The sequence below is a fragment of the Thermobia domestica genome, chromosome 9, assembly GCF_964235325.1.
Source record: "Thermobia domestica chromosome 9, izTheDome1.hap1.1, whole genome shotgun sequence".
NCBI lineage: Eukaryota > Metazoa > Arthropoda > Insecta > Zygentoma > Lepismatidae > Thermobia > Thermobia domestica.
The window spans coordinates 246041587-246054947 of record NC_137462.1 but is presented as its reverse complement, the minus strand read 5'-3'; the positions used below and the strand labels follow the sequence as shown (position 1 = coordinate 246054947).

The following is a 13361-nucleotide window of genomic DNA, read 5'->3' as shown; positions in this document are numbered from 1 at the left end:
GGTCTAGTTTGAATATAGTAATAGTCCTTTTTCTGCGGGACAATCTGTCCAAAGCACTGTCGTTACATTAGAGGATCTTGACTGGAAGGTATGGCCTTAACCCTCTCCAGTCCGAACGTCTCTTGAAGCAAGTTCCGCTGTTTTTGATTCTTAAAGGACTTCTTGAGACACTGAGCAACAACGACAGACCATGTGAACAGCACCAACAGTCTGAACATTATTTCCAATCTTGACTTTAGAACATTATTTTTTTTTTCTAGCTAGTAGTATTGAAATATTCAAGATAATATTGAATAAAAAACATATACTCGTATGCAGTATAAGATTACTGTATATCGATCAACAAAGTAATTCTACTTCAATATTTAGTTTGTACATCGTAAGTTCTACAATGAACATTAAGGATATAGTGTAATAAAGAATAGATAAAATCAGGAACTCAACAGCTTCGCTCTAACAAGGTACATTCGTCTGTCCCCGCAGAATTCGTGTAAAATTGATTTACAATGCAAAGTTCTCCGCGTCCCATACCGGTAATCTGCATATTTATGGGCCTTCATAACACTGTTGTAACGCTCGGACACAAAATTGCTTTTAATTTCTTTAGATATAACTGGACACGAATGTGGGTATATGCAAAACAATTTGGGTCAAGCACTGCTTTTCTCATACACGTTACCCATCCCGGCCACCATCTTCGGTCCGCCATATTGGATTCAATTTTCGGTTTTTCAAATGGGAATAGGTGCAAGTGATACATCAAATTCGTGTACAATTTTCTCGGAAACTCATTGATGTAGTGAGTTTTACCGTAGCTTGTACCGTTTGCAAGGTATTACAAGTTAAATGGCAGGCACTTCATGAATATTGAACCAAATAGAAAGTTATGCAGGGCCCCGTGTGTATATGCAATCCTTTCCGTGATTTATCGTTGACGAAATATTCTCTGAACGTACATGCATACAGACACAGAGACGTCAATACGGAAATGGTAGGTCTTCACCCATATCTGGTCGTATCTGGATTTACATTATTCATTTTGACCGTAACACAATACTTGCATGTTATAGTATAACATGGAAGTAATAACAATCACTTACAGAAATGTAATAAGAATTATGACATCAATGTTGTAAAGAGTTTGTTTATGCCTACAGTTATTTTTCCAGTTAGAAATTGCTTTCATTTGTCAACATCGAAAACGTAAGCGTAACATATTACTCTGCAATGTCTATTTGCGAAGTGTCTGAAGGGATTTAACATGCAATACCTTCCAAACGATATAAGCTACGGTAAAACTCACTACACCAATGAATTTCGAGAAAACTGTACATGAATTTGATGTATCACTTGCACCTATTCCCATTTGAAAAACCGAAAGCTGTATTCAATATGGCGGCCGGGGTGGATAACATGTGTCAGAGAAGCAGTACTTGATCTAATTTGTTTTGCGTATGCCCACATTCATGTCCAGTTACATCTAAAGAAACTAAAAGCAATTTTGTGTCCGAGCGTTATAGCAGTGTATGATTGAATTCCGGATACATGAAGGCCCATAAATATGCAAATTACCTGTATGGGCCGCTAATATTAGTACAATACACAATCAATTTTACACGAATCCCGGGGGGACACTTCAGTACTCAAAAGTAATCATTAGTTATGTCCAATTTCTAATATTCACGATAACAATGTTACATTTCAGATCCATGTATGATATATTGTACACTAGGTGCTAAAGGATGTTATTAGTTGAAAAGAGCTGTTTTCAAATTTAGTAGTCTGATACAAGTTAGTAATTACCATTATTTACAACATAAAATCAACTTGTATCAACCATATCTGCACCGAACTGTTCTAATCATTATTATTATTTTTATGTATTGTATAGAGTGAGTATTGGCTATCAGCCCAATTCAAAATTTCCTAAAGAATGCTGTTATTTTAGTGCAGAATTCTACATTTACTTTTTAACATTAGCGAAATTCTTGACCTGAAGACAAAGTACGTCAAAAAGAAAAAGACTAAGAATTAAGTACATTATTAACAAATTATAAAATGCGTGAATCATGTTACCTTTTTGATGCAAGCTTTAAAGAAAGAAAAATATATTTTGATCATGTTTCGAGCCAACTTGGTATCGTCACTATCGAAAAAGATTTGGTTCAAGAAACATAAGGCGTAATACTGGGCTCTGGAGCTGATGTTTGGCCTATAAAGACAAGAAAATGACAACTGTGAAATAGTACATTCTCATCATCACTTCGAGTTTAAACTTATGTTATACATAATTTTAAATAATGCACACAAAACAAGAGAATAATTCTAACGATAAGTTGGCACGGTTATGAGTTCAACCCTACATGTCCATGTTCAAATTTGCCTAGTTTCACACACAATTTCACGTTCGCTTTTTGTTCTAACTTGCTGTCCATGGTGAAATAGCAGACGTGTTAACGCATGCGGTCAGAACAGCACCGGCTGCACAGCTTCTGATGTATACAGGACGATGTCTCGTAGTACACTGACTAACGAAGGTCGGTGCTCCTTGTGCTTGTGCGTGCACCTTTGCGCTGCCACTTGTTGGCGTGTTACAGCACTATTCTCCAACTTTTTTATATCATCTTTTACATATATATATATATATATATATATATATATATATATCGGGTGTTCTAAAAATGGCTCCCACGGACCAGACAGCGCTATTCCACAAATCAAAATAAAGCAATATATATATAGAACCATATAGTAGCTCTACCAATCCATCAAATAGTTACATCAATTCTTTCCAGATAGCAGTTGAAGTCTATATAGATTGACACTAGCATCATTTATTAGTGTAGCAATTGGTGTAACTGCTTGATGGATTCATGGAATAATGCTAATGGTTCCAAGTTAATCTGCAACGTTGCCACATTGTGAAATTTTAATTCAGCATCGTGGCTAACGGAGGCCCCGGAGGGTATAACACCATATAACATTTTCGCTTTATTTTGACCTGTAGAATATATATAATTATATAGGGTGGACCACTTATTTTGATACTTTCTCGTAACTTTTATACTAATTATCAAAGAGCACTGAAATTCTGAACCTAGAAAATATCGACAGGAGAACATTGTATGGCATACTCTGTGATACCACAAGGTAAACAATGTTGCCAACCCAACATAAAGTTACACTTTTTTAAATGAACTACGCCAAAATTTCAAATCTACATTTAAACGAAAACTTACCATTTACATTTATTATTCAGTGTTACAAATTCAGGACGCTACAATATCAAGAACATCCAAAATTTTACACACTGGCGTCTACAGCAGAAATAATACAAATGAAATAGACGGGTACATCAAACGTATTTTAAGTGTTTAATACTATGATCATGATATGACGGAATTCGAATTAATACGGACAAAGTTACAAGGGATTGATCTAACTTTTCTCAAGAGCCTTCATTTCGAAAAAAACTTCTTAGATAAGTACCTCGTCCAACTGCTGGTTTTTAACAGATGTGAAGATTACAATGCCGTTTACAACAATTTTATATCTCAAACTGTTCTGGAGATAATGTAAAAACTGTTAAAGTTTGAAACACTGCTTAAAATTATGTAATTCCGAGAACTCACTGTAATTATAGCTACCAACAAGTATTGCTGTAATGTTATAGAGGCAAAACAAATCAAAAATGGTAATATGCCATTTTAAGCAATATATCAAATTTTACATTTTTTCGCATTTCCCGAATGGTTTGAGATATCAAATTGCTATAAATAGCATTATGAGTTTATGTTTATTAGAAACTACGTACCGTAATTCGATGTGATACTTATCTAAACACTTTTCTGAAATGAAGTCCTTTGCAGAAAGTTAAATTTTCAATTCCTTGTAACTTTGTCTCTCCTTGTACGAAATACATCACAAAGTGACCGTAGTGTTCAACATTAAGGTACTTTGGATGTGCATTACCACTTACTTTCGTTATTACTGTTGTGAAATCCTCCAAAATTTGGTTGTTTCTCGATGTTTGTAATACTGTAGCGCTCTTAGTTTGCAACACTGCATGACAAGTGTCGAGTTGTACGTTTTCATTTTACTAGTGGATTTGAAACATATTGGCTACCTGACGTAGTACCATTTAAAAATCTACAACTTTATGTTGGGTTGGCAGCACTGTTAGCCTTGCGGTATCACAGAGTATGCTAACCCATGTCCCCCTGCCGACATCAGCATGATACGAAATATAAGAAATGTATTATTAACGTTAGACACTCGTTCTATGGTTCCAGAACCTTTCATTTTAAGTAAAACAAACAGACGAAATGCGTACGACTTATAACACGAGGCTCCTGGGCAGGCGAAATGTGAGTTACCTCCGAAATACAACAAAACGTGCCTGAGATTCAAAATGCATATGATCAGATATTACTTTACGTGTAGAAAAATGTATAAGAGACTCCCTTTCTGGAGAATCATCTAACATTTCACTAATATCAGTCGCACTAGATTCACTACAGTCATTGCGACGAGCACTGTCATCATCTACGGCATAATAATTTTGCGGCATATCATTTATTTGATTGATAAGATGCAAGAAGTCCCAATCCTCAGGTAACACCTCACATGTATGTTCTTGCTTAAACTTGGGCTTAAACGGTGTCGAGAATGTCCCATTCATATCAGCGACCCAGAAAACTATGGATTCGACACTAATATACGTAGTTTTCTACTATTTTTACATGCCACCCCTTCCCAACCCCCTAGGGGTGCTAGGGTTGTCCTTTCCCCACGGCATGATATCAGGAGTGTCACTATTCACTTCAGTGACCCAAAAACAACGGATTCTACACTAGTATTGGTTACCTTTTACATATAATCCTCTTCCCACCCATAGAGTATGTTGCCCTCTACATATCTGTCCTCAAATTTCAAGTCATATGTGTGCTAAGTTTGGAAATTTGCTCCAGGTGTTGCACACTTATGCTGGAACATACACACATTATATATATATACACACACACACAATTTCGTGTTGCGAAACGCACACCCCCCAAATATATTCTATGTGACTGTGAACACGCATTACTGAAATATTAGCTCTCTACGAGAACGTTAACCCGTGCCGACTTCACAACAAAGTCATGAAATTTACGTTTCCACATTATAATATAATTTAGAATTTTTGACCGTGATAACGGAGAAACTAAGAGACAGAGAAACGAAACTTTGCACGAAGCAACTTGAGAAAGCACGACATCTGCCCGTGTATTGACGAACATCACCGGATGAACAGTGTTGCCAACTAAAGAGAAAATTATGTGTTTGTAAATCGAATGACCTAAATTGGATATCATCATTGGAAGAAACAATGAAAATAAAGACAAAAGAGATGGTAAACGTAGATCAGTGTTGCAAACTTTCCGAGAAATAACGTGAAATATGTGCTGAATGCAAACACCGTTAGCGCATTCAGAAAGTGATGTACTAACGTTTTGTACTCGCTGACTCTAGATCTAGAAGGGTCCGCGGAACAGTGTTGCAATTAACAGAAGAGAAAATTGAGTTTAGGAAAGGTACAATAACTCGGAAAAAGCCACTAGTGCTGTACGGTTTAAAACCTACAATGCAAGGCGATAGAGCATGAGGAGTAGTACTGTGGTTATGAGAGATCGATAAGTCACGTACTGATCGAGATATTTGTTATCTTGTTAAAGCTGAGAAGTAAGATTCGTAAAAATTGCAACGCTGAACAGCAGCGGTTTTTTACTCTTGACGTCATCATCGTTATCAGTGATCTCGAAAACCCACGGGTTGCCTAAACCCATGCAAATTGCACGCTGTATTCATATTTTAACTAGGTTGTTAGGATTCCAACTTACTGTGCAGCGTTGCCATTTTTACGAATCTTACTTCTCAGCTTTAACAAGATAACGAATACCTCGGTCAGTACGAGACGTATCGATCTCTCATAACCACGGTACTAATCCACATGCTCTGCCGCCTTGCATTATAGGTTTTAAACCGTACAGCACTAGTGGCTCTTTCCGAGTTATTGTACCTTTCCTAAACTCAATTTTCTCTTCTGTTAATGGCAACACTGTTCCGCGGACCCTTCTAGATCTAGAGTCAGCGAAAATAGTTCTTGTTGCTATTTAATTTAAGGCGTACAAAACGTTAGTACATCACTTTCTGTATGCGCTAACGGTGTTTGCATTCAGCACATATTTCACGTTATTTCTCGGAAAGTTTGCAACACTGATCTACGTTTACCATCTCTTTTGTCTTTATTTTCATTGTTTCTTCCAATGATGATATCCAATTTAGGTCATTCGATTTACAAAAACATAATTTTCTCTTGAGTTGGCAACACTGTTCATCCGGTGATGTTCGTCAATACACGGACAGATGTCGTCGTTTCTCTAGTTGCTTCGTGCAAAGTTTCGTCTCTCTCTGTCTTAGTTTCTCCGTTATTACGGTCAAAAATTCTAAATTTTATTATAATGTGGAAACGTATTTCATGACTTTGTTGTCAAGTCGGCAAGGGTTAACGTTCTCGTAGAGAGCTAATATTTCAGCAATGCGCGTTTACGGTCACATAGAATACATTTGGTGGGGGGGGGGGTGCGTTTCGCAACACGAAATTACCCAAAATAAGGGATACCCTAATATATATATATGAGAGGGGGAGATTTATTAACCACCCCATTAACCGCCTGACTACTTTTTGCTGCAGCGAAGTGCAATTGTTGCACTTGTCATTCCCTAGAAAGAGTATCGTTGCAGTCGGAATAAAAAAATCTTTACCGACCACACAAAGACAATAAAAATCACTGGTGCGCGATCCAAGGCCCCTCCCTCTCCTCTAGCTGTTCAAATAGTTCCGAAGTACAGTTCTGCGACCCAAAACGACTTCTATTTTCTTCTGATAAGTTTTCTCTATTAATTTTTAAAAGAAATTCACGGCTTACTGCAGTTTTCTTCTTTTCCACGTTATACGAAATGCGTGGCTTATTCGCGGTTGTGCGAGCATCCTATTCTATGCGAGTCCGTAAGACATCGACACTGTCTGCTGGACAACATTGACGAACAAGTTACCTACCAACCTATCTCACACAGGTTCAATAGGCGCTAATGCAGTATATAATAAATGCCCACCATTCGAATTACTATAATCGTGTAGTTGTATCTATATAACGACGAATTATTATTCACTACTAAAATTATTTTCAATCATTACACATTTATTTCACTTAGATGAGACACTATATTTCCCATTAGTATCTATTATTTTTACAGTTGCACAATCTACGGTCTGTACTCGATAATGTTTGACTTAGTTATGTCATCATAATTACCTGTAAACATTTACATGGAACCACTGGCGTCTCTGGCACGTAAAATTGGGGGGGGAAGGGGGGACATCAAAGAAAGTGATTTAAATGGTACAACCTAGCCCAACCTGTTTATTATCTTCGATTCCATTTGTTACCTTTCTGCTTACCTTTACGGACCCACTGACATATATCAAGAACTCTGTTACAATCGTTTCACAGACTAAATATTATATTCCAATTAAATATGATTATTATTATTATTTATGTTATTCTGTCTTTACTAAATAAATTAAATTAAAATAAAATATTGAATATTTTGTACTTCAAATTATTGGGAGGGACGTGTCCCTCTCGTCGCCTCCGCCAGAGACGCCCGTGCATGGAACCAACTGTTTCCCTGGCAACCAACTCAACAACTACCTATTGCCATAACAACCGATCAATTAAACAATTGCACGTAGTGACGCAAAGATAGCCATCACCAAATCAACATTATTCATATCATTAAAAATTACATTTCTTCTTCTAATATAAAGCTTGTTCGTGGTAATATTGCAGTTTTGCCCTAAATGATAAATAAAAATGAACGAAATAAATACATGATATACATGTTATCGTTGTAAGTAACGGTTACACAGGAAATTCCCTGATGTAGTAGTCACTGGTAACGTTGCTCTTAATTCGATGCATACAAGATCACATATTGTACCCAATAACGTCCCACATCATCACATCTACCGCCCGGCAATGCAGGCTGGCACGTGTGCTCATCTCTATAGCTTCTAACAGCACTACCACCATTGTATGGCTGCGGCCATCACAATATGATAGGTTATAGCTGGACTCGTTCGAAAACACGACTATCCGACACTCACGGTGTTTATTCATGCACTCACTGTAGCATGAGTTGTTTTTGGTTTTGGATCAACGGAAATTAATACAAAGAAATGAGTGACGTCAGTCCAGACTATACATCTAAAATAACCCAATGATTTACACATTTACAAGATCTGCTAACAATTATTTAACACTTGTTTCAGCAATTTCTGCATTGTCGAGTAGAATAGTAATACTGATCGAAAAGTTACAAATTACTAACCTAAACAGAAGACTTTCGACTTCTTCCATCACGACTTCCTTCATATTTGGGTGACTTAAAAGAAGCTTATTCAATAAATACAATACCTTCGAAACGACTCGCTGGCTAAGATCACCCAATTTATTTACGATATTTGATAAAAGAACCTGGAATTGGAAAAAGAAAAGAAATTATGCAAAAGAAAAAGAAAGATATTAACTGTTAGTGGAAGATTTACTCAAATTAACAAATTAATTTTTGACTCATTGAAAGGTCTCATACTTTCCATTTTACAAATATACATATATATTTTTAAAAAATAGTAAATTGGATATGTTGATTCGATTATTTACGTTATTATTTGCATATCTGTAATTCAAGCTGCCAGAAACTGAAATATATTTTTTTCCATCTCTATCACTTTGAAATATTCGAGGCGATGATTGAATCACCTCTCACAGAGTGGACGCAACATTACTTTTCAAATTTCTTCCCCATTTTCTTCTTCACCATTAAAATTATTACAGTTCAGTTCGCTAGATACAATACACTATTTATTGACACTACTAAATTTGTTCCAAGTGTTCACTATGTTAATATATACATAGTACATAAATTAATAGGATTATATGGCAAACGATGTCCGAAAGTCTATTCAAAAGATGTATCACTGAATATTCTTTAAGTCAACTTCGAGAGAAATTTAATAAACAAAAGCTTAGCAATTATTCTTCTAACTCTCACTATATTTAAACACTTAGATTATTCCACAAAATCACGCGAGCTTTCACTTTTTCTCCAGATTAATTTTCCAATTCCATAATGCTAACAGCAATGCAGTTTAGTTTATTTAATTCTATATTTATGGAAACTGGGCTCCCATTGCCAAACGATCGCGAAACTACGTACTTCACAACTAGATATTTTAAACATCTGTCTACAAGAAAATTCAATAAGAATAACAAAAAGTAATGCAGTTATTGAAATTGACTTTATTTTAATGTCATTGAAAATCCTATTTAAGTTCGATAATCGATTACACCTAAATGCTTACCTCTTCTTGTTCGGCATTTTCTACGAGCAATTTATGCATACAAATAATTGCTTTCTCCCTATTCTTGTCGACTGTATCACGTGCAATATCGTTCACTGTTTTAATAAAACTATCGTACAACATTTTCAGCTGATCTTCGAAGTACCATAAAAGTAGTAGCTTCTTCCGTACAATTTGCTTGCCGTTAGACAATGAATCTAACAGCGTGAGAGGGCAATGCTCGAACTTCCTTAGTTTTCTGTCTTTCGGCAAAAGATCAGAAATGAAGAGTTCTGCTGTGACACCTTGAAAGAAAGAAAGAAAGTAAAAATAGTACTTTATTCTTCCCCCCCCCCCCCTTATAGTATATTTGGGAACTTAACACAGTAGGTCTAAAATGAAAATTATCGATATTCCAACATAAATTATGAAATTTTCAGAAAAATATATAAATGACAAAAACTTTTCTTAAAATTCTTATACATATTGAAATTTAATTACTACCTGAACACTTCGAATACACGTAGCACAATATTTACTAATCTTATTTATTAAAAATGTTTAGAAGCTTTACAGTATGTTATATAGCTGACATTGATCAGTCTGACAGATTATATATATATCAAGAAATATCAAGAACTTTGATTTCCTGAAAATGCACATACCATGATGTGTTAATACGAAGAATTTATTAGAACTTCTAAGACAAGCTATCTGACTGATCAATGTCAGCTATATGGGAGGGTTGTTATCTAAATTCTAAGCCTAACCAAGAAATACTAGAACTAGACATGTAATACTTCTAGGCTGTATTTATTGGACCTTCTTATGATATCGTACCAAATTCAGCATTAATATTGTAGAATTCTTCCCTTTGAAAGAATAGATAAAGCTAAGTTGGGTAAATCAAGAGTCCAGAATGGACTCTTACTACCAGTTTTTATTATAAATAAAAAAAAAATCTAATGATACAACGGTATTTACATTATAACTTTCTCTAATGCGAGGTAGAAAAAGCCAGCCTAAGAACTTGCAGCCTTGAGGCAGGATCTCTACAGAGCTCCGGGCAAAGTAGGTAGAGTGGTATACGGAACCATAATGCTCCGAAGCAAGCAGTGAAGGGGTGAAGAGTCACAGAGCCCAGAAGCAAGTTAAGCAACTGAGGTTGGAAATCGCCGGCAGAGTTCCGAGCAAGATAAGCCAGGTGGATGGGAAGCCTAGAGTCCTGCAGCAAAGTAAAGGCTTTGAGGTTGAATTACTCCTAGAGCTCCAGGCAAGCTAAAGGAGGGGGAGACCAATCGCAGACTGGTGACTGTCTGTTGAATCCTCTTCATTATATAGGCGCTCTGGGCGGCGGTGGCGCTGCTGCTCCCATGACGTCATGTGACATATAAGTGGTGCTGGTGGTTTGTCGTCTGCTTCTTATACTAATCTAACGTGAAGTGTAGTACTCCAACGTCTTTTTTATTCAGTTCATTCTTCTTTCACTCTGCTCTTTTCATCTCAGGATCTCTTTTTTTGTACGTTGCTTCTAGATAGTGGTATGTATTCCTGGTTTTACTCCTTTTATCTCCTTTCCGTTTTAACCTTTTTACCTTGCCACTGAGGAAGGAACCAGCCGAGAGTTCCGTAACGTCAAAATCTTTAAATTTTTCAAGGGAGGATTCATTGGTAAGTAGCCAATCTTTTGTTAAGTTAAAATGTGGTTGATGTTTACAAACAGAAGCACGTGTGATTGTTTATAAACACAAGCACGTGGTACATTACAATATCCACTTTTATTCTGTTGTTACAGGTCCAAAAAGACAGAAGAGAGAGTCAAGTGTGACTAAATGGAGAAATTGAAGGCGAGAGCTTTTATCCCCACAAGAAAACTTTAAAGCTATAGGAGATCCACGCCGACAGGGTTGCTACTTTAGGTGATAGTATTTCTTCATATGCCGCAGTGAAGAAATGGACAGCCGAATTTAAGAGGGGGAGAATCTCCATTGAAGATGACACTCGATCAGGAAGGTCCATGGAAGCACCACCTCAGGAAAACATTGACAAAATGCATGAAATTATCAAGAATGATCGGCGAATGATCCATCAGGCAGACTGCTGAGATAGTGGAAGCGTTGACTGAATTATCATTCAGCATCTGGGAATGAGCAAGGTTACCGCCAGATGGGTGCCAAAACTTTTGACATCTGATCAAAAGCTCACCTCACCAGACGCAACATTTCAAAAACAATCTTCATCTCTTCTAGACAAATCCAGATGATTTTCGCACTCGATCCATAACAGTAAATGAGATCTGGTTTCACCATTACCAACCAGAGTCCAAACAAAGTTCCAAACAATGGAAACATTCCTCATCCCTCCCTCAGAAGGAGGCCACGTCAGTGCACTAAGGTGGAAAAGTGAAGGCTACGGTTTTCTGAATTCGGAAGGAATAATGATGATGGATTACCTTTCAAAGGGGCGAATAGTGACTAGGGAGTACTATGCAGGTCCTCTACGACAGCTGCATGATAATATTCCGCAGAAGCGTCCTGGCAAATTGACAGCGGGTGTGCTTCCCCATCAAGACATTGCTCCTACCAACAACCCATTTTATTCGCCTGATTTGGCATCTTCTGACTTTCATTTTTTTCCAAAGCTCAAAAAGAAGTTGAAAGGTACTCATTTTGACACCGATGATGAAGTCATGCAATTAATGTCAGATGAAATTAAACGCCTTCGATAAATCATTTTTTACCAGCGGTATTAACGAACTTGAACGTCGATGGACAAAACGTATTAACTTGTCAGGGGACTATGTCGAAACGTAACACGTAACACCATTCAATAAACTCTCTGCTGTTCCGTTCATAGATGGACTTAGAACTTTTGTTATGACCCTCATAACATACTGTACATCAAACAGTATTGGCTTTTTGAAGATTAAGCGCACTGGATAAAAAATTAGACATTCCCTAGAACTTACCAAAAACCAGGTAACATTGCTTGTGGCCTAGATAACCTACTGGATTCTGTATTGAAATGATTCCACGAGGTGCTGCAAGTATAGCACATTCATGTGAATCTACCTACTCTTCAGTAGATCCCAAACTTCCAACAAAGTACGAAGATGTGTATTTCAGTTTCACAAGCTACTCAATACTTTCAATTGGATTTAAATTTGGATGCTTTGCACGCCAAAACAGGCGCGCCAGAGTGCGTGAACGTTCCATCCTTTAAGCTCTATGAACACCGTAATCGTCATCTGCATATTCATAATGAAGATGTCGAAAAATGCCAACACGGGTCACTAAGAGTGTCCAAACATGGTGATTCAAATTCACATTCATCTATATCAGTCGACTCATGTCATAATGTGACAAACACTTCCACAGAAACTCCTCCAGCTTGTAACAGAACCTCCACACACTACTGGTAAAATATTGAGCTTTCAGTATACTCGACGCCTTGTATGACTGGTATATAGGTAAGACAACGCCACAAATGGTTAATTCTACTACTTCCAATTTGAATAGACCACTCAATTTGAATAGACCACTAACTTAACCTATTGATGAGACGCTGAATCGATTCTAAGAAATCGCTTCTGGCCATCTCTTACCGTTTTTGCACTATAGAAATAAATATTGAAACCAGAAGTAGTAATGTATTTCTAAAGAAATGGAGCCGAAGATGGCAGCATTTATTAAGACGCTGAATTGATTCCAAAAACATTTGTAGCTATTTGTTACCGTTTTGTTTTACAGAGATTTAAGTTGAAACCGGAAATGGTTAATTTCTACCATCTCTGGTTTACAGGAGGAGATTGAACCTATTCTTGTTACGCGGAATATATTCCACAAAACCGCTTGTCAATGTGTCTTGGCGTTTTTGCTCGACAAAGACAGAATGACGACCAGAGTAATTCGGT

At 36.9% G+C, this 13361-nt stretch overlaps 1 protein-coding gene across 2 annotated transcripts in view; it reads right to left on the bottom strand.

The window, feature by feature from the left end:
• The window catches only part of Noc1 (Nucleolar complex protein 1), an 87405-nt gene that overhangs the window by 44563 nt on the left and 29481 nt on the right, over positions 1-13361 (bottom strand). For both annotated transcript variants that reach the window (XM_081725963.1, XM_081725962.1), the window contains exons 5-7: positions 9470-9753; positions 8437-8582; positions 2077-2212 (exon numbers count right to left, since the gene is read on the bottom strand). In XM_081725963.1, the coding sequence (XP_081582089.1) occupies positions 2077-2212; positions 8437-8582; positions 9470-9753 (566 nt within the window). The remainder of the gene's footprint in view (positions 1-2076; positions 2213-8436; positions 8583-9469; positions 9754-13361) is intronic.